This window comes from Cetorhinus maximus, chromosome 9 (genome assembly GCF_964194155.1).
Source record: "Cetorhinus maximus chromosome 9, sCetMax3.hap1.1, whole genome shotgun sequence".
NCBI lineage: Eukaryota > Metazoa > Chordata > Chondrichthyes > Lamniformes > Cetorhinidae > Cetorhinus > Cetorhinus maximus.
Window position 1 is genome coordinate 5,937,472 of NC_135887.1, and position 23,144 is coordinate 5,960,615.

Genomic DNA, 23,144 nt, shown 5'->3' on the forward strand with positions numbered 1-23,144 from the left:
CTTAATCCCTGTCTTAGAGAATGACGAGATAAGGATGGAGAATAAGTTTACATGGGATACATTTTTGAATATTGGGCTTCAGCATCCTGCTATTTAGTGGTGTTATTTGTTCTGAAAAATTATCATTTGAGTTTGAAATATTGATTAAAATTACTTTCAACGAAGAGGATTATTACAGTAAACTAAGAACAAATAGAGCACAATGAATATCATGGAGCAATGACAAAGCAACAGATAAAAATGGAAGAAAACGTGATATAAAACAGCAGGACCACTCCTCTTATCAAACTTGTTCCACATGCCTTACCTAATATATCCCACCATGGAAAGTGCACGCAAGCCATTTAATCTGGTTATAAGGGTTTTGCAAAATTTAGCCCAACCCCCTCCCAAAAGTAAATTGAAAATACAACCAGATGTACATCCATATATTGCAAGCCCTTAACATGATATGTATGGACCATTAATGTTTAAAGGGAAATCTGAGCATCCACTGAAAGAACTACACCACAAGATTTCACGTTTTTAAACAAAAACAAACTTTATTGCTTTTATATAAAATCTTGAAGAAAGCAAGTACTGCTAAGTTAACATTGTAGTTTATAACCACGTATGCTATAAATCCAGGTTTACTTTTACTCCCCGCCACCCCACCAACCCTGCACCACCCAGAGTTCCCTTAACTTACAAAATCTTGAAGGTTCATTCACCTCTTCAGGTACAGGCCCAAAGGTATGACACAGCATTGCAGAATTCACTGATTTCTCCTCAGTGTTCAAATTATTTTTCCAAGTTACAAGATGTCACGCGGATCCTTCCATAAGTGATCCTTGGCTAAGTGACCCTTCACCTTTTCTGTAAGACCTCACAACGGCAGACTGCTTATCTCCAGCATGGCCCTCACTGCTTTCTCCAAGCTAACTGCTTGTTTTCACTATGGGGTTACTGTAGATTTCTTCCTCTAGCTCCAAACCAGGCAAATCTTCTAGCCCCCTTTCCTGCACGAATTCCAAGTGAGCTGCAACCCACACAAGACCAAATCTGCAGCTGCCTTCTGTAAGAAACACCTAGATAAATGAAATAAAAAAGCCTTCTAACCCCCAAAGCCCATCTCCACGACAATGTGGCATGCTTTGGGATGTTCAAAAACAGAAATGCAAACTAGTTATGTTTTACCCTCAACACAACTCTTTGATCCTGTGACCCACATGAATAGATTATATCTCTAATGGATATGATTGCCCTCTCTCCAGATTTGCTGAATCCATCAAGAAACCCCCATGTTTCCAAACTGGTTTTAGCTGCTTTTCATCTAGGAACAACATAAATAATTCAAATCTCTTTATTGAGATAAGTACAAACCTTCTGGCTTTACCAAGAGGTCCAGAAATGGGTCATCCATTGTTCAGTGTTTTCTTCTAACTCTGACCTTGTTAGATAAACACAGGTTACCTTTTAACTGTAACTAACCTAGGCTTGTTGAATTGGCATTTACATTAAGGTTGTTTATCAGTTTATCTTAATCAAATGTTTCCAATTATCTTAGATTTAACACTTGAATTCCTAAAACTAAAAGTTACCTCTCAAATCTTATAATACATGAAATTTATGATTATGACAATATCTAGTTTTGTTCGTAAATACATGCATGCATTTATTCACCCATGAGGTGAGCTGCTCTTTATCCTTAATATCCATTATTATGACCGCTTTCTTCCATCACCACCTCACGCCTGCCTTTGCTTTCACCACTTTCTAAATATTGCAAAGACCCTCATTCGCTTTCACCGCTTCTTAAATGTTGCAAAGACCTTCATTCGTAGCCTTTATCATCTTAAGGCTAGACTTCTCTTCTATTCTAGACAGCAGCTTTGCCTCAACACTCCTTAAATTGCAATTTGTACAGCATGCCTCTTCATTGTAGAGCATTTCGATACGGCTTCCTGTAAAGATGCTATTTAAATGTAATTTGTTGTTGATCTATTATTTATAACAACAGAGAAAGTAAATCATGTTAATGTCTGACACATTATCTAATATGGCACAGTATGGTTTCTGGACTGCAATGATTGGACTTTTTTCCTAATAATCAACCACAGATTATTATGCAACAATATTTCCATAATTATGCTACAGTTGTTTAACCTTTCATTAGAAGCAACATGCTTGACGGGCTTTGATTGGCCAACCCACATTCCATACTCCTGATGTTCTTCTGCAAAATAAGTTAGGGTGGTCTTAGCTCAGCTTCTGGTGTGTGTGGGCCCACAGGACAAAAATGTGCTCCTCTAACTGCCATTGCAATGGAAATCTCTCAAAGCAGCTGGTATGTCAAATGAACATTAGTGCATTAGGGACTGTGCTGCTGGGTTGGGGATGAGTTAGAAATTACAACACAGCCCAGCCAGTCTATGTGCTCCATATGAGCAGTTGTCCTAATCTCATGCGCACGCCCTTTACCCATATTCACTTACTCCCTTTTCCTTCAACTGCCTGTCTAACCTAGACTTAAATGTCATCATGGTCTCTGCTTCAGTCACCAGCCCTGTTTCCACAAACTCCCAACCGTCTGTGTAAAAGAAAAAAAAAATCTCTTCCCCTGTGTCCTACGTTCCTCGTATTTAATCTTCCTCCTCCATCCCCTCTTGCTAGACCTTTCAAGCATTGGAAATAGTGTGCTTCAATCTATTGTGCCAAATCCCTCCATAATTTTAAACAGTTCTATCCTCTGTCGCCTCATCATCCTTCCTCCAGTGTGGAGTTAAAAACTGCACACAGTACTCCAAGTGTGATCTGACGGAAGCTTTACATTGATTCCTTATTACATCTCAACTTTATAAATTCTGTATCTCAGTATCCTGCTTTTCCTCCAAAGTGCATTAATTATTACTTTTTCTTAATAAATCAAAATGTACCATGTCATATTTAATTCCAAATGCTCCGTTTTGTTCCTTCTGTTATCTTATCAATATTCCCGTGCAGCTTCCTTTGGTCCTCAGAACTATCCTTCCTATTTTAGTATTGTCCTCAAATTTGGACACCACTCTCACCAGCTATATATCCAAATGATTGATGTACACAATGAACAGAAGTGGTCCTAGAACACTAGAACCTATCGTACCACCATTCACTTCCAACTATTCTGTATTTGTTGGTTTTGAGGGGAGGTTTTGGCATTGTGGTATTGTCACTGGACTGGTTATTCAGGGAACTCTAAGGACCCAGGTTCAAATCCCACCACAGCAGATTGAATTCAATAAAATATCAGGAATTAAAAGTCTAATGATGACCATGAAAACATTATCAATTGTCATAAAAACCCATCTGGTTCATTAATGTCCTTTAGGGAAGGAAATCTGCCATCCTTACCTGGTCTGGCCTACATGTGACTCCAGACCCACAGCAATGTGGTTGACTCTTTAAAAATGCCCTCTGAACAAGGGCAATTGGGGATGGGCAATAAATGCTGGCCCAGCCAGCGACGCCCACATCCCATGAACAAATAAAAAAAAGTTCCTTTAGCTCCTGCAATCTGTTTCCTCCCTTCTAAGTTTTTCATCCAATTTGATGTTGCCTCCTTGATTCCATTCCCCTCAATATTCTCCAATCTCTTGAATGGCACCTTGTCAAAGGCTTTCTGAAAGTCATGGTGTACACTGCTAACACTGCATTTTCTTCAGTCATGTTATCTGTAACCTCCTCAAAGATCTCTAATCAGCTTATGTCAAAAATAATCTCTCTTTCTGAAATCTGTCTTTGAATTAGCAGATATTTGGGGCAGAGTGGATAGCACTGAGAGGGGGAATGCATTTTGCTGACTGCTTGCGCACATTCACAAGTTAATATCCTCAGTTAGGTGAACCAAACAGTTGCCAAAATATACCAATTAGAAAAAGATAACATGGACTCAGAGGGTGCAGACATTAAGACATACGCAGGCAGGAATGGGGATTCATGAAATGGAGGAAGAGTTAAATGTTACTCCATTAAGATCTATAGAATTTGGAGGCTCTCCTGTCAGGGATGAGCATTTTGGGATCATGTTTCTGTTTGTTAACATTTATGCTGGTGCAGTCAAGGCAGCATTAGCTGAACAAGTGCAAAAGATTGAGGAACTTTTAAGCAAGTTGTGTCTAAGATCACTTATGCTGGTGTTTTCTGTGATATCTTATGCTGGTTCAGTTCAGGATTTGCTAGATATTGCCCATTAAACTGGTCATGCCCCCCGGGAATAATTAGGAAAATTCATTGGATTGGGAAGATTCTTCAAATTGCATTCATTTTCTGAGCTGTAAAGGCACTGTTTAAACGTTTTTTCAATTTACTAAGAAACTGATCAGTGTACACCAATGAAACTATTAAATGGCTCTGTACAGTTTTTTTAAAGAGCCTTTTAAATCATGTTTTTTTATTAATTTATGGGATGCGGGCATCGGTGGTTGGGTCAGCATTTGTTGCCCATCTCTAATTGCCCTTGAGAAGGTGGTGGTGAGCTGCCTTCTTGAACCACTGCAGTCCATGTGGTGTAGGTACTCCCACAGTGCTGGTGGGTGGGTGGGTGTGGAGGGCGGGGGGCGGGGCGGGGGGGGGGGTGGGGGGGTGGGGGGGTGGAGTTCCAAAACCCAGCGACAGTGAAGGAACGGCGATATTTTTCCAAGTCAGGACGGTGAGTGGCTTGGAGGGGATGTTCCAGGTGGTGGTGTTCCCATGTGTCTGCTGCTTTTGTCCTTCTAGATGGTAGTGGTTGTGGGACTGGAAGGCGCTGTCTAAGGAACCTTGGTGAGTTTCTGAAGTGCATCTTGTGGATGGTACACACTGCTGTCACTGTTTGTCGGTGGTGGAGGGAGTGAATAATTGGGAAGGGGTGCCAATCAAGCTTCTTGAGTGTTGTTAGAGCTGCACTCATCCAGGCAAGTGGAGAGATTCCATCACACTCCTGACTTGTGCCTTGTAGATGGTGGACAGGCTTTGGGGAGTCAGGAGGTCAGTTACTTGGTGCAGGATTCCTAGCCTCTGACCTGCTCTTGTAGCCATGGTATTTATATGGCTAGTCCACTTTAGTTTCTGGTCAATGGTAACCCCCGGGATGTTGACAGTGAGGCATTCAGCGATGGTAATGCCACTGAATATCAAGGGGCGATCGTTAGATTCTCTCTTGTTGGAGGTGGTCATTGCTTGGCACTTGTGTGATGTGAATATTACTTGCTACTTGTCAGCCCAAGCCTGGATATTGTCCAGGTCTTGCTGCATTTGGACATGGACTGCTTCAGTATCTGAGGAGTTGTGAATGGTGCTGAACATTGTGCAATCATCAGCGAACATCCCCACTTCTGATCTTAAGGTGGAAGGAAGGTCATTGACGAAACAGCTGAAGATGGTTGGGTCGAGGATACTACCTGAAAAACACCTGCAGTGATGCCTGGAACAGAGATGATTGACCTCCAACAACACAGCCATCTTGCTTTGTGCTAGGTATAACTCCAACGAGCGGAGAGCTTTTCCTCCTATTCCCATTGACTCCAGTGTTGCTTGATGCAACACTTAGTCAACTGCTGCCTTGATGTCAAGGGCAGTCACTCTCACTTCACCTCTGGAGTTCAGCTCTTTTGTCCATGTTTGAACCAAGGCTATAATGAGGTCAGGAGCTGAATGATCCTGCCGGTACCCAAACTGGGTATCAGCGAGCAGGTTATTGTTAAGCAAGTGCCGCTTGATAGCACTGTTGATGACCCCTTCCATTATTTTACTGATGATCGAGAGTAGACTAATGAGGCGGTAGTTGGCTGGGTTGGATTTGTTCTGCTTCTTGTGTACAAGACATACCTGGGCAATTATCCACATTGCCGGGTAGATGTCAGTGTTGTAGCTGTACTGGAACAACTTGGCTGGGGGAGCAGCAATTTCTGGAGCACAAGCTTTTAGTACTATTGTCAGAATATTGTCAGGCCCCATAGCTTTTGCAGTATCCAGTGCCTTCGGCTGTTTCTTGATATCACATGGAGTGAATCAAATTGGCTGAAGACTGACATCTGTGATGCTGGGGACCTCCGGAGAGGGCTGAGATGGATCATCCACTCAGCACTTCTGGCTGAAGATTGTTGCAAGTGCATCAGCCTTATCTTTCATTTCTCAGATAGAGGACTTGAGACCATTACTAAAATTCTTAGTTTTGGTGGGAAACCCATTTTCAGCTGCATTAATAAAACCGCACCAGGTTACCACTCTTAAATACATCGAGAAATACTTTTTAACGGCAAGAAGATAAAAAGAGATAATTACATTCTAACATGCTCATGGTAGATTTTAAGTTTGATTATGCAAATAAATTTTAGTGGAAATTTGAAGCCTAACTTTACCTATGCAGGTTCAAGTGCATTTTGGATGCAATTTCCCAACTCCACCCAAAGCGGAAACCCTACCTCCTCGGCTGAGGTCTGAACCAAACAAAAGCAGAAAGAATGGTTGGGTTGGGATGTTGAAGCTTTCGCCTTCTTGGGCTGCAACTGAAATGAGGTCACAGCTGCTCAACACGACACTAACTGCTGTGAACTTAGTTGATGAGAGCAACTGAGGCAGGGACCTCAGCTGGAAATTTATTAAATATGTTTCAAGGCACAAGTGGGAAACACATACTTGCCTTGGCACTAAGTGATGGTTACAGTAGGCTCCTGTCGTGAGGTATAGTGAGATGAAAATGTGTAAAATAATAAAGGAAAATTAATTTGAAGGAGATTACTCTACCTGTAAACATGACCAAACAGCTTTTTATATTTTGAAGGCAGACTTAAAGTGAATTCGCCAGCTGCAGTTGGTTGCTGCAATGGAATATTTTATAACTGTGTTGCCCAGCAGACAGTCCTGGAGCAGATGCCTTCCCATTGATTCCGGCAGGCTTAGTGTTGCTGCATGCCACTGAATGAAGGCCACGCAATTCCTTGAGGGAGGAGTTCACAACAGATGACTCCCTTACATTGTCCGGTGGCCATGCATACCAACAAGGCTGGCAGCAGAATCCATGACATACACAAGAATACAAGAAGTAGGAGCATATTGCCCATTCAGCCTTCTCCGCTATTCTATATATGACTGATCTTGGGCTTCAGCTCCAGTTTCCTGCCTGCTGCCCATGTCTCCGAGAGACAAACAAAACCTGTTCAACCCAGCCTTAAATATATCCAATGATGGGGCATCCACAACCTCCTGGGGTAGAGAATTCCCAAGATTCACAACCCTCTGAGTGATGTGATTTCTCCTCATCTCAGTCCTAAATGATTAACCATTATTCTGAGACTGTGCCCCCATATTTTGGATTCCCCAACCAGCGGAAACCACCTCTCAATGTCTACCCTATCGAGCATCTTCAGAACGTTGTTTATTTTAATGAGATCGCCTCTATTACCATTCTTCTAAACTCCAGAGAATATAGGCCCAATTTACTTAGCCGCCCATCACAGGAGGACCCTCACATTCCAGGGAACAATTTGGTGTACATTTGCTATACTGCCTCCGATACGAGTATGTCCTTTCATAAATGTGGAGACCAAAACTGCACACAGCATTTTAGAGGTCTCACCAAAGCCCTTTACAAGTGTAGCAAGACTTCTTTATTCCTCTACTACAATCTTGCAATAAAGACCAACATGCCATTTGCCTTCCTAATTTCTTGCTGTACCTGCATAACTTTATGAGTTCCTTGTATGTGCATGACATGACTGTTATGTTTTAACAATGGGTCACTTTGCTCATGAACTGGTTGCACGATTGACGGCGAGTCAATTACATTATACTGCAGACACAGAGACCAATAGGAAATGAAGCACATACTATTTTATTTACACAAGCACCAGAGCACTAACATGATGTGTGTTTCTCCAGCCAGACCCTACTCTAGACTAACATTAACCTGGTAGTCCGGGCTACACAGCTATTGGGTCTTACAGTCATGTGGTCAATCTGCTCACGGTCTCTTAAAGATGTACTACACTTCAGATTACCAGAGTGACCAAAACCAGTGTTACCCGAGGTCTTTGTCTTTGTGAAATATTTGTATGGATATCTGGAGCCTCGGCGTCAACTGTAAAGTTTGAATAATTTTTCCTAACAATTTGCATTTATCTTAAGTTGCCGATTGCTGACAATCAGAATTTGATATCCATATTAGGGATTTATCCATCCATGAGGCAATACTGCTGAACACAGCCCTTTCCAAACTTTTAGACCCACAACATGTAAACAGTAGAAACACCAAAATAAGAAATATGCAATCAAATAGGACTGAGTTCTATGGACTTTGACAAATGGATTATCAGAGGTTAAGGGCTTCATATGGCCCACAGGCAGCAGATCCAATTGAGTGCTGGAGAAATGGGGGGCCAGGTAACTACTTAGACTGGGAGCAGGTTAAAGAGACAATTAGATACATTTTTGGTGATGCAAGGGACTGAGGGATGGAGGAAGATCAGGGAGATGAGGTTGACATCAAACAGGAAGGGGCAGATTTGTTGGGTCTAATGACTTTCGCCTGTTTCTAATTCGCTTTGTTGCACTTTTATGTTCATCATTGGAGCACCTGAGGTCACGGGACATACATCCACCCCAGCTAAACATGAAATTCTCCACCATTAGAAGATATAAAGGTAATTTTCTGGTAAGATGTTAAGTACATGTGTGGGCACCATGTTATACAGGGACAAATAGCACTGACCTCAAACTGATCTGAACCTGACTAGATCTGAAACTTTGGAAAGAACCTGAAAATGGTCATGTTTGGGGCCCAAAACAAAAACAGAAACAGAAATACCTGGAAAAACTCAGCAGGTCTGGCAGCATCGGCGGAGGAGAGCACAGTTGACCTTTCGAGTCCTCATGACCCTTCAACAGAATTGTTTACCAGTTCTGTTGAAGGGTCATGAGGACTCAAAAGGTCAACTGTGCTCTCCTCCGCCGATGCTGCCAGACCTGCTGAGTTTTTCCAGGTATTTCTGTTTCTGTTTTTGTTTTGGATTTCCAGCATCCGCAGTTCTTTGCTTTTATCTCCATGTTTGGGGCCCACTTGTTTACTTTTTCAACACTCATACACATGGAAGCAGAGGCATGCAATTCTCCAATGCATACACCTAAAGCAATAAACGTATCAGTTGATTGAAACACAGTGCTATGTTACAGTTGGATAAAGGTCAGTGTTCATGCCACTGGCAAATATTGATTTTGACTCTCTAAAACAACAAAGATTTTGTAACTCTGCAGATTTGTACAGAATTTCTACAGATATTGAAAAAAAAATGGGTATTTTCAATGCCTCTGCTAAAGAAAAAAGGGAGAAAAGGGAACATCCCTCAAGTCAGAATCAGGACAAAGCAGCCCAGTTGATTGGCACCCTGTCCACAAACATTCACTTCCCCTGCCACCGATGCACACTGGCAACAGTGTGTACCCGCAGCAAGAGTTCACCAAGGCTCCTTAGGTAGCACCCTCCAAACCCATGACTACTACCACCTAAAAGGACAAGGGCAGCAGACACGTGGGAACACCACCATCTGGAAGTTCCCCACCAAGCCACTCACCACCCTGACTTGAAAATATATCTTCGTTCCTTCACTATCGCTGGGTCAAAATTCTGGAACTCCCCCTCTATCTGCACTGAGGGTGTACCTACACCACATGGGCTGCAGCAGTTCAAGAAGGCAGCTCACCACCACCTTCTCAAGGGCAACTAGGGATGGTCAAAAATTGCTGGCCTAGCCAGCGACGCCAGCATCCCATGAATGAATTAAAAAAAAAACAATTGAACGTAATGTTATACTCTTTTAAAGCTGGTTTTATGTTGCGTTAGAAGGAGCACCAGCTCTGGATACTCAGGTACCACACAACCAGCAATAGTCCACAAGTAAAGTTCTCAGAGGCTTTCTAAAGGCCAGCAGTTGGCCGATCCCATTTTTACTGGGCCTCCTGGCAAGTTTACCTCGGGGTTTCAGCTGGTACTGTGAGATTCCCACAGAGCATATTGGCCCTAACATGGGTCTTGCACAACACAAAAGCAGCTGACAATTCAGACTCTCAGAACGAAATGGACCACGGCAAATAGTCGGATTCCCTGTCCTGGTTTTGATATTTTCGGTTTGCTTCCAAGTTTAAACTTGAGACTTCAAAGGTCAGAGCCAGAGATCAAACCACTGCGGCAAACCTGTCCAAATATTAACATTGCGTACACACAAACGCAAATAATGCTACGGAGCCAGAGAAGACATTTAAAAAAATACGTAGGCATCTATTAATAAAATACTAATTAGAAATAAAAAGCTAGAGGAAATCTTTCAGACTTGACTGAATCTATAGGGAAAGCCTTCAAGTTGATTTTCCAATGTGCTGAGGTCAGTTTTAGTTTAAAAACATCACATTGATTTTTTTTTTCTCTGGGAGTGGAGCAATGATTCATTAAATTTTAATCTGTGTTGCTATTTCATTGATTATGTTACACAGTTTTACATGGAGTCACTGACCTGCAGCCTGTGAGTTAGGTGATCTCAGACTGAAGAGGTCTCTGCAGCTCTGGGTTGGAGAGAGAAAATTTGGAGGAGAATGAAGTCTCTGGATCGCACCCAGTGGAGCTGTGCATTGGTGAGAACTTTGGCTGAAATTCCTATGACACATCCGTGCCATCACCAAGAGCGTCTGTTTCCACCTTTGTACCATCGCCTGCCTTGACCTTGCCTCAGCTCATCTGCTGCTGAAACCCTCATCCATGTCATTGTTCCTCTAGATTTGACTATTACCAAGCACTCCTGGCTTTCTCTAACATTCTGCCAACTACAAACCTGAAATCATTCAAATCTCTGCTGCCCATGTCTTAACTTGAATCAAGTCCAGTTCCACCCATCTCTCCAGTATTTGCTGGTCTGTATTGGCTTCTAGCTAAGCAGAGTCTTGATTTAAAATTCTCATCCTTGTTTTCCCTTCCATGACCTTGCTCCTGCCTATCTCTGTAACCTCCTGGTATACAACACTCTGTGATGACTGTGCTCCTCCTATTCTGGCCATCCCCATGATTTTAACCACATCACCAATAGTGGCTGTGCCTTCAGCTGCCTAGACTCTACCTCTAGAATTCCCTCCCAACATCCCTTGGTTTCTAATTCCTCACTTTTCTTCCTTAAGGCTATTGTGAATTTCAAAGGAGCACCATTTTTTTTGTTTTGAAAAGGCAGTTAGTGTGCTCACAAAAACCCTAAGAAATTTCAAACTCAAACTAGTTTTGGAAACTGCCCTAAGGGAAATTGTATTAAAATTATTCTTCATCTATGATTAATAGTAACTTTACTGCTTGTAAACATCCATGAGGACATTTATGAGCAGTAACTCATCTTAAATGTGTAGGTAAAACACACTGAGACTGTTATTTTGATAGTATGACTTAATTAAATTTTTTTTAAAAAGGATGAGTTTTCTTTGTGCTCATCAAGGTGACAAATTATGAAGCTGGGAATGAATCCCTTACCCAGGGGAAAATCTGAATTTTAATTTTAATTAGTCAAAATGTGCATCTCTTGCCGTATCCTACCACACCTCCCAGTTATCCCACTAAAGGGGGGCTAGGGAAATGGGACTGTACGAAGCCAGAATTAAATGGCATCAGTAATAGCAGGACTCTGCTGCTCCCGATGGTATAAAACCCACCAAGAGCAAAGTGCCTGCTCATTTTGGCTTTGAATAAAATAACATGTCAAAACCCATTCTACAGACACTACCGAAGAATCAAATTCAACTTATTCTATTTGATAGAATATTGGTGCCATCACATCCAACTTCAGAGAGCGCCTATCAATAATGTACTGAAATAATAATCAGAATTTGTTGCCAGTTAGTCCATTCTATTACCACCAGTGATTATGTTCAAACTGTGTCACATTAGTATTAGTTTTAGAGATCTATTTATGGCCTAGTGTTTCATGTATGATTTAGAGTCTTATATATACGTATATGTGTATGCTCAGTGAATGTTTTCACGTTTTGCCTTCTGTAATAGCATAAAATACTCTTGGTTTAGAAATAGCATGGTCCATTAGACTGTGAACCACACCCTACTCTGGCGCAATAATATTTTAACTTGAACTTTAGAACAGCACCTTATACTGCATCAGTTGTGAATGGTTCCACTTTCAAACATGATTATAGCCTCCCTGGGCAATACTGCTAATTTACAGCAAATTGTGGGTTGTTGTCCTGTGGGCCACAGTTACATTGATCAGGTTAGGGTACTGTTAGAACTGAAAGATTAGTTCGAGCTGGGTTCAGGCACATAAGCCAGAGATGACAGGACAGACTGCTTACTCACTGCAGGAATCATTTTTAGGATCCTTGAAACCCAGACTGTGGAGGAAATTAAGCTTTAATAGATCAACAATCGGGAGAAACGAAGCAATGATGCTGAGGAAGCCTTTGGCTCTGCTTAGCAACAGGACGTAGCAGGAGATTGCTGCTTCACAACAAAAACAAAAAAGATGCCCTACAGGGTAGAATTAGTAAAGGTCTGGAATCAAAATATAGACAGAAATAAGGAGCAACTGAATTAAAATAAATTATGTTGGACAAGCTAAAAAGAAAATACAAGAGTGCGAAAATTATGGAACCATAACATGTTAAACCAACATGTTAAATAGCAGCCATAATTGAACAGAAACAGTTTATAAAAACAGAGTCATACATAACTGATGAAGAAAATTATGCATTTAAAAGTCCATGGCAATTTAACTTATTTTCCTCAGTTTACTTTTCAGACACCCACATTCTTTTTCCTATTTTTCCCCAGAGTTGAGCAACAGTGAGATTTGCAATGACAACTTGTATGTATATAGCATCTTTAGTGTGGTAAAATACCCAAAGTCGCTTCACAGGAGTGTTATCAAACAAAGTTACCTTTGGAGATACTTGGACAGATAAGCCTGGTCAAAGAGGTAGATTTTAAGGGTTGTCTTAATGGAGAGAGACAAAGAGCACTACAAAGCCTCATTCGTTCAGAAGACGCAAAGCCTACTTACAATCGATCTAGCACTTTCAACTTACTCCATTGTCAAAGGTGAACCATGCCCCTCTGATCCTTACCGATGCACTCTGGTTCCTCATCACTCCAGTGCGGTCTGCTGCCATTGACACAGGTGAGAGAAGGGAAACCTTGCAGTCGGTATCCTGAGTTGCAGTAGAAGCTTGCCACTCCACCAGGGTGGAGGCTGGTGACAGACACATCGCCGGAAGAAGGTTTCTGTGGAAATCCACAACTGAGCAAATAAGCTGCAGAAAGACAGAGCACAGTATTAGCTGAAAAAAAGACCATAAAATCCATTGGGAAAGAAGAGTACAGGCACTGGTTTAATGACATTCTAAGAGCACTGGGCAGTCTTTTCTCGCCGAGAGCATCCGCTTGTTATTCCACTGAAGAGGAAACAGAAGTGAATTCAAATGAAATCAAACTCTCATAGTTAATGAAATAACAACGGAAAATGCTGGAAATACTCAGCAGGTCAGGCAGCATCTGGGACCTGCTGAGTATTTCCAGCATTTTACATACGAACATATGAATAAGGAGCAGAAGTAGACCAGTTCCAAAGTCGCACAACCCTCAGAGAAAGATTTAGACCATAAGACTATAAGACCTAGGAGCAGAAATTAGGCCATTCGGCCCATCGAGTCTGCTCCGCCATTCAATCATGGCTGATAAGTTTCTCAACCCCATTCTCCCTCCTTCTCCTCATAACCTTTGATCCCCTTACTAATCAATAATCTATCTATCTCAGTCTTAAATACACTCAATGACCTGGCCTCCACAGCCTTCTGTGGCAATGAATTCCATAGATTCACCACTCTCTGGCTAAAAAAAGTTTCTCCTCATCTCTGTTCTAAAAGGTCTTCCCTTTACTCTGAGGCTGTGCCCTCGGGTCCTAGTCTCTCCTACTAATGGAAACATCTTCCCCGTGTCCACTCTATCCAGGCCTTTCAGTATTCTGTAAGTTTCAATCAGATCCCCCCCTCATCCTTCTAAACTCCATCGAGTATAGACCCAGAGTCCTCAAACGTTCTTCATCTCTGTCCTAAAAGGGCAAGCCCTAGTTTTAAAACAGTGCCCCCTAGTTCTGGACTCACCCACCAGAGGAAACATCCTTTCCAATACCGTTCAGGATCTTATATACTTCAATCAAGTCCTCCCTCACTCTTCTAAACTCCAGTGGAATTTTTATTTTAGATTTCCAGCATCTGTAGTATTTTGTATCAGTGCCCTCAATAGTTAATGGCTAAAAATAATTCTTATTCTACGCAAATAATTTTGTGGGGAAGAAGTAACTCCAATTCCTTTATTAAGATTAATATTCAAGTGAAACTGGCTTTTTCTGCTTTTGACACTACAAGCACTGCCGTCTTCTTCTCTGCTTGAACACAGGTCCTTGGTGACTATTTGCTGAACCACAGAAAACTGCTGTGATATTTTACTATGGGTACAGCAAGGAGGTAGGCCCAGGATCTACCTTAGCCAGAATGGAAATTGAACTCACAGTTGGCATTAACCTGATCCACACGCTAGCCATCCAGCTAACTGTGCACCCCCGCTCCCCCACCCCCAAGCACCACCTTACTAGGTTAAAATAGTGGACTTCCAGACCATTGCCAACGTGGCCCTTTGGTCAATTACTATAGGGTGCAAGGCAGTGGTGGAGGATGACGAGCCCTCTGATTTTCTGAGAAGTTTCCTTATCTCTATAGAATAACTCACGCTGTGTGGGGCTCCAGATGTCAGCATTCATTCTACAACTCCACAGCCTCAACATTCGCAAAATTATTTTGTGCCACTACATTTTGAAAACAGTCTTCAACATAAGGTACCATTGACTATCTGATCTCGCTGCATGAGATTCACCCACATACATGGCCCTTTCTTGACACTTCTGTGTTGGAACATCAAATACATGATGCCCACCACCTGCCTTTATGGGACTGAATTTTTTCGTCGGCGAGGAGGGGGCGGGGCCTGCTCGCCGACACGAAAATGACGCGGGGAGGAACCCCCGACATCATCCCGCCCCGTATAAATATCCAGGAAGGCGGGCGGACAGCGCGATCAGCTGAGGCCATTGACAGGATCATTGAAACAATTAAAGGCCCTGCCCGTCCAACCTTAAGGTTGGCGGGTCGGCCAGGAGCCCCGGCGGCAAATAGAGAAAACATGAAACCTCATCCAGCGGGAGATGAGGCTTCATGTAGGGTTTAATAAACTTTAATAAAGTTTTAGTGACATTTATTAACATGTCCCATCTCGTGTGACATTGTCACATGAGGGAGACATGTTAATGATTTTTTTATTTTTCTATTTTTAATGTTTGAACAACTTTCAGCGCTCTCGCTGAGGCAGCACTTAGATGCACTCTCGCGTTTGGGGAATCCCCCCCCCCCTCCCCCGCACAGGGAGCGCATAGCGCTTCCCGTCGGACGTCACGCTGGGCGGGCCTTAATTGGCCCGCCCACTTAAAATGGCGGCGGGGCCGGCTTCTCTGGCAGGGATTGGCTCCCCGGCCACCGGAGATTGGTTTGGGCCCGCCCGCCCGGCAGGCAAAAAATTAAGCCCATGAGGTTTCAAATACATTTTGTATAGGAACTTAGTAAGAGGGCCAGGTTTCAATGTCCATCTCTACCTCCAGTGCGATCATCTACTTTCTGCTGTAACATGGACCTTCACACAATATTTTATTAAAAAGCATGACCAATATGAATAGCTCCTGGCCTCACTCCATTCCTTATTTCATGATGCTATAATGGGCCATATTATACTTGCTAGTTTACATAATATTTATAATTGACTAACTTTTAAACAGATCTTGCTCTACTTGATAAATACAAGTATTATGTTGCAACAAGTGCCTTAGTCTCAAAGCACTTCACGCAACTAATTACTTTTATGGCAACTGTAACATAGGCAAATAAAGCACCCTTCTGTTCCAGTGTGTCCCACGAACAGCAGATCAATGCCAGTTAATCTGTTTCCTGGAGCCATTGGTAGAATGTAGAATGCTGACCAAAATACTCTTGAGAGCTGCTTGCAAATCTTGTCATGCGACCTTAAGACAGTTATAGTAATGTAGAGCATCCACTTGAAGCAACGGAACCAGGCTGTTGAAAATTGAATCTGAAAACCAGCAACAATGCATCTAACACATGGGTCACAGGCTCAGAATAAGACATCGAGCCATTTGAGACTGAGGTGAGGAGAAATTTATTCACTCAAAGGGTTGTAAATCTTTCGAATTCTCTACCTCGGAGAGCTCTGGATGCTCAGTCATTGAGTATATTTAAGATGGAGATTGCTAGATTTTTGGATACTAAGGGAATTAAGGGGTACTGGGAAAGTGCAGGAAGGTGGAGATGAGGTGGAAGGTCAGCTATGATCTTGTTGAATGGCAGAGCAAGCTCCAAACGCCAAATGACTGACTCTAGTTCCCATTTTCTTATGTTGTTACGGTACTTCCTGAGGATTGCGTTGGAGTATCAGAATACAGCACAAATCCTTCTCTGGGGCTCAACCTCCTGACTCAGAGACAACAATGCTATCAACTGAATGAAGCTGTCACATTGCGGAGATCACAAAGGTTTGAAGATCAGTTAGAAACGGGGATTGAGAGCATGTTACAGCCAAAATCATTTTCCCATAGCAGTGACATCAAAGAGTGGCCCAATTAGACAAGTTATTCTGCACCTATGGCCTAAAAATATAACTATTTTGAAATCAGCTTTGGGGCCTTAAGATACTATAAGCACAATCAAAGATTCCTGGTAACATTACACATTGCAGCATACATGTGAGATAGGGCCTGTGAGTATACACAAGCTCCATTCGGAAGGTGGTTAGAGACTAAGAATGGGCAAGGAGAACATAATTTGAAATGGAGCAGAACTTGTAAAAATAAGATTAGTTCAATAATGCTGTTTCCCTTTGTAAAAGGCAATGTAATCTCTGTGAGGCTGTAAATAGCATTTAGAATCCTCTTAGCAGCTTTGAAAATCTTCACAGAATTTGTATCGTGCTACTTGACAGAAATTATTTTGTGCATATTTATAATCATCCGAAAGGAATCTGGATAACCGCATGCGTCAACTCAAAATAACCAGGCATGTGATCCATGTTCCAAATGAATCATGCCTATTCATTTTCTATCCCTTGCCAATTTTTTGCCCCTTCCCCCATCTCTCTTCTTCAGTAGCCATTGTTTTCTTGATGCAACCTCATCCAAGTGATTAGGCACAAGTTGGGTTCCCGCCAGCTGATTTGTCCACATAGGGCGTGATCCAATATCAATAGCGTTGTTGCATTATAGGTTCTTTAGATGTCTCAATGATGGGATCTTGAGGCTTGTATATTTATTGTTAAACTTTAACTATTTACAGATCTCTGGTTACTGTCATGAATGGTGCTGTTACTTCCATGCAGGCTGCTTCCAGAGTGTTCTTTCTAGACTGCTCTCTCAGTCTATTATCATGTGACTCTATACATCATACCGTAGGCAGTGGTCTTCTCCAGTCCAATGTTAACCCTTGCTCTGCCAAGCACCTTTACATTACAGTGACTCGCAGGCACATATAACAAATAGCATACACAAGTTGTGAGGTAGCAAGTAGCTGTGGAACCCTGACCAATTTTCCCCTTTCCTAATCTTACTCTGCCCTCAATTAGCTGATATCAAGATCAAATCTAGAATCTTCTGAAATGTTTGGCTCAATGGCTTGATAAACTTGCTGAGCCATTAGCGGCTTCCACTCATCCTCTTGATATGAACTCCTTATTCATCATACTATTATAAAATACCTAATTCAAGCTCAAAGTGTAGAACATTTCCTGCTTCGTTACATTAAATATAGTAACTGCCAGATTTCACCCAAAAATAACAGCAGGTTTTTACTCCATGTTTAAAAACACACCCGAGTAACTTGTCCAGTTTTTTTTTTGTTTTGTTTTACTTACAGGGAAATGCTGAGGGGATGATTAGCTGAACCGTGCCATAAAACTGGTTATTTTTATCTGCATGTTTTTTTGAAATCCTGATGAAAGCGGAAGATAGTTCGCAAGGCAGTTAACAGGATTTGACTGGGCTGCAGCTAAACATAAATTCCCAGATTTAGTCTCTGTTCTCATTCGTTCCTATTGATGAAATTATTTCAGATTTTGAGCCGTCATTTTAAAAAAGGATTTTGTTGTAAACTGGATCCATATAAAATACAGGGCGGTGCAATTAAAATGGTAGCATCACATCAGTCTGTACTGTATAACGAGTTGCTTTTGAATAAATAGATGTGAAGTTTCCCTCAGGACACAGTCTGCAGTGGAATAAGTATTAGCATCTTTTTCAAATTGTACACTCCAATCCCACTTCTGTTCAATTTACCCAATTGAAGGCATTGCCTCAGCTATAACTGTCAACCACAATATCCCATCAATAAAAATAGGAATGGAAGAATGCATGGAACACCCCAACAAGCAAACATCTCCCACACATGTGCGATCTATCTCAGCATGGGCCGTATCCCTTCTACTTTATCTCCTCCTGCAGAGATACCCAAAGCTAATTCACATCTCCATCTCCAATACTAATCTCCCTCAGATAACGACTTACATTTATATAGCACCTTTAACATAGCGAAACACCCCAAAATATTTTGCAGAAGGATTATCAAACAAGCTTTGATACAAAACCACATAATGAGATATTAGGGCAGATGACCAAAAGCTTGGCTAAAGAGATAGATCTTAAAGAGCATCGTAAAGGGAGAGAGAGGTAGAGAGGTTTGCGAAGGGAATTCAAGAGCTTAGGACCGAGGCGGCAGAAGGCAAGGGTGGAACAATGGTCCACAAGAAACCAGAAATGTTGGACAGGAGAGATCTCAGAGAGTTGTGAGGCTTGAGGAGTTTCCAGAGGCCATGGAGGGTTATGACAGCAAGAATGAGAATTTTAAAATTGAGGCGTTGATAGACTGAGAGCCAATGTACTTCAGTGAGCTCAGGAATGGTGGTTGAACGTGTTTGGTGCAAGTTAGGATTTGGGCAGCAGAGTTTTAGATAAGCTCATGTTTATGGTGACAGGACGATGGGAAACCAGTCAGGAGAGCACGGAATAGTCAACAAAGGAATGGATGAGAGTATCAGCAGCAATGAAGCTTAGAAGGGGTGATGTCAGAGAACATTACACAGGTGGAAGCAGATGGTCTTGGTTATGGGGTAGGGATGTGGTTGGATGCTCAGCCCAGGGTCAAATACAATATTTTTTTTAATTTATTCACGGGGTGTGGGCATTGTTGGCTGGGCCAGCATTTATTGCCCATCCCTAATTGCCCTTGAAAAGGTGGTGGTGAGCTGCCTTCTTGAACCGCTGCAGTCAATATGAAGGTTGGTTTAGCCTCAATCAGTTACCAGGGAGTGGGAAGAATTGGTGGCGAGAGAACAGAGTTTGTGGTGGGAACTGTGAAGACGGTGTCTTCAGTCTTCCCACCATTTAGTTGGAGGAAACTTCAGTTGGAATACTCTATATTGCACAAGTAGTGTGGACTACTCAGAGACAGTGAAGAGATCGAGAAAAGTGGTTATGAGGCAGAGGGACGACATCAGATGAATTATCACGTTCCAGGGAACAGTTATTCATCTCATATTTATTCCTGCACCTTCCAATCTCATTCCCAACAAATTATTGATTCAATTTCTTTTGGAATTACTTGATGTTGACTGAGTTGGTAACCCTCAAAACACCAAAAAAAGTAATAAAACTGTTTCTATTGTGACATTTATGCAGAGAATGTCTCCAGGTCCTCTTCAGAGGGAGGGATGTGGGGTAATAGAGGGAGGAAAGAGGAAAATAGACAAAGGAACAAGCTCTAAGCCATGGACAGGGACTTAAAATAGGTGACTAGAAGCTTAGTTGAAAAAGATTTTAAGAATGTTTTAAAGCAGTGGAGAAGAATAGTGCTTAATCCTCTCCCGATTCCTCCACTGTTGCTAAATTATCAGGCTGCTTATCTGGCATCCAGCACTGGATGATCAAAAATTTCCTCCAGTTAAATATTGGGAAGACTGAAGCCATTTTCTCGGTCCCTGCTTGAAACTCCATTCCCTAGCTACCGACTCCATTCCTCCTACTGGCAACAGTTTGAAATTAGGCCGGTTTGTCAACAACCTTGGTGTCACATTTGATCCTGAGACAAGCTTCTAACCTCATACTCGTGCCATCATTAAGACCTCCGTAACATTGCCTAACATCATCCCTATCACAGCTCATCTGGTGCCGAAACCCTCATCCATGCCTTTGTTACCTCTAGACGTGACTATTCCAATGCACTCCTGGCTGCCCTCCTACATTCTGCCTTCCGTAAACTTGAGGTTATCAAAAACTTGGCTGCTCGTGTCTTAACTCACAGCAAGTCCTATTGCCCTATTGCCTCGTGCTCACTGACCTATATTGGCTCCTGGTCAACCAACGTGTTGATTTTAAAATTCTCATCCATGTTTTCAAATCTCTCCATGACCTCATCCCTCCCTATCTCTATAATCTTCTCAAGCTCCACAACCCTCCAAGATGTCTGCAGACCTCTAATACTGGCTTCCTATGCATCCTCAATTTTAATCACTCCACCGTTGGTGGCCATGCCTTCAGTTGCCTAGGCCCCAAGCTTTGGGATACCCTTCCCACACCTCACCGCCTCTTTGGCTTGCTTTCCTCCCTTACAACCTACCTCTTTGGCCAAGCTTTTGGTCATCTGACCTCATTCTCCTTACGTGGCCCAGTGTCATACTTTGTCTTGAAATGTTCATATGAAATGCCTTGGGATATTTCATTCCGTCAAAGATGCTACATAAGTTAAGAAAGGAGAAATTTCTAAATCTTAGGACCAAGGTGGCTGAAGGCTCTGCTCCAATGGTGTAAGGGAGAAAAGCAGAGCACTAAGGCTTCTTATTCATTTTATGAACCTGTTTACATCACAAGGCAGACTGGAATCTCCATATGTCTATTTGAGGGCGGACAATTTTGATATTTGCCCTTAAATTGTGACAGTGGATGGTCTCTTAGTTCATGCACACAGTTGCTAAGCTCATTTGAAAAATGTCTGCTTTTAACATTCAAAGCCTTCTCTGCAGTCCAGTCAATGTTGTTTCAATTCTTGGTCTAGTTCTAGGTCTCGCTAACCAGTCCGATTTTGCAAACTAGGATTTTGGATATTGGAATCTAGCAGAAATTCTGAACAAGTTTGTAATGATGTATTGGGTCTAGAACTACGAGCACACATCAGGGAGGCACAGGAAATTTTAACTTGGCACAAGCCATGCCACTTGAATTTGTTACAGCATAAGACCATAAGACATAGGAGCAGAAATTAGGCCATTCGGCCCATCGAGTCTGCATCTGGACTTTGGAATGCTGAAGTATGAGGCAAAATGCAGATTGGCTTTGTACATAAATGGAACCACTCAACACCTGGGAATAGATTGTGGTTCCTTCATTTCCAACAGTCGATGAAAATATTTACTGGGAACAGATTTCTTGCTTCGCCATTTGCCTCTCTTCATTTGATTAAAACATTCTGTGAAGAAACCCCTCTTCAGGAAACTGCATCAACAATGACTTTTTATTGTTTATGAGGCATGTTTTTACTTGTTTATAAAAAAACATTAAAAATCATGTTTCATAAAGACCATAAATCGGTAAACACATGATGCGCTTCTGCCACATTCGGGGACTGTGCAATGGGAAATTGCACGCCAGTCTTGGTTTTGTGTCCATTTATTTTAGCAAGTAGAGGTTTTAGGCTTACATTTAAGGCAGGAATGTAAAAACCCAAACTGGGGGTGGGGGGATGGTTGGGGAAGGTGGGCCGGCAGGAATGTAGTTGGGAGTTGACCTTTCAAAAGAAGCCAAGGGCAGTTTCGTTCCCAATTTCCTGACCGTATGCTCCGCCTGGCATACCCCTGCCCCCTTTCCCACTACATTACTAGATTCTAGCCCATTCCCAATACTGTGAGACTCTGCCCCACCACCCATGCCATTTCTGTTGGATCCAGGACCCTATCCCCAGATTTCCATCCACTTCAGTTCTTGAAATCCCTCACAAAATTGCTTAGATCACATTTCCAATGTTTCCTGATAACAGATCCACCTCCAGCACTCCCAAACTCTGAAACCTCTCTCCCCAGTGCTTTCAAACCCTAACAACCTTCTCCCTGAGATTTTGATTACCAACATCTATCTGGCATTCCCAGTATCTCAAATGTCCAGCACAATTAAGCCCCTCTTCCCACACCCCCTCCCCAATCTCCCTAACCATCAGACACCATCCCCCTCAAAATGTTTCTACATCCAGTTAACTCTATCAGGGTATGGCCAGTCGCTATGCATCTGCCCTGATAATCCTAAATCACAGGGCAACCTCCAAGTGTGCATGGTAATAGTATTTGCAATAATGCCCCTCTCCTTATCACCAATGCCACAAAAGATCTGCCAACATTCAAAATTTAATTTTGAGCATAATTGGGAGCATTTGTGGAAGATGGTGGCATAGTGGTGATGTCATGGAACTAGTAATCCAGATGCCCACTAATGGTCTGGAGACATGGGTTCAAATCCCACCATGGCAGTTGGTGGAATTTTAATTCAATTAATAAATCAGGAACGCAATGCTAACCTTAGTAATGGTGACCATGAAACTATCATCAATTGTCGTAAAGACACATCTGGTTCACGAATGCTGTTTAGGGGAGGAAATCTGCCATCCTTACCTCAGTCTGGCCTATGTGTGACTCCAGACCCACAGTAACGTGGTTGACTCTTGAACTGAACATTTCAGAGGCCAATTAAGGGCAATTAGGGATGGGCAACAAATATTGGCATTGCCAGCGATGCCCATATCCCATGAAAAGAATGAAAAACTTTGGGCAGGCAATGCAATCTCATAACTGTCATGTAGGTAGCATGACAAAAACACCAATGTATTGAAGTGATATTCTGAAGCAGCCCAATTGCTGTCTTAACAGTCAGGACAGACATAATGTTGATCAGTGTTATAATTAAATAGGAAGTTGAACAGTCCAACTTTTTTCTTTGTACGCCTCATACATAGATAACCAAATGCTT

The 23,144-nt window shown here is 42.2% G+C and overlaps 1 protein-coding gene across 2 annotated transcripts in view; it reads right to left on the bottom strand.

Moving 5' to 3' along the window:
* Window positions 1-23,144, bottom strand: part of sez6b (seizure related 6 homolog b) — an 871,087-nt gene that overhangs the window by 153,323 nt on the left and 694,620 nt on the right. For both annotated transcript variants that reach the window (XM_078547969.1, XM_078547968.1), the window contains exon 5: window positions 13,099-13,284. In XM_078547969.1, coding sequence (XP_078404095.1) covers window positions 13,099-13,284 — 186 coding nt within the window. The remainder of the gene's footprint in view (window positions 1-13,098; window positions 13,285-23,144) is intronic.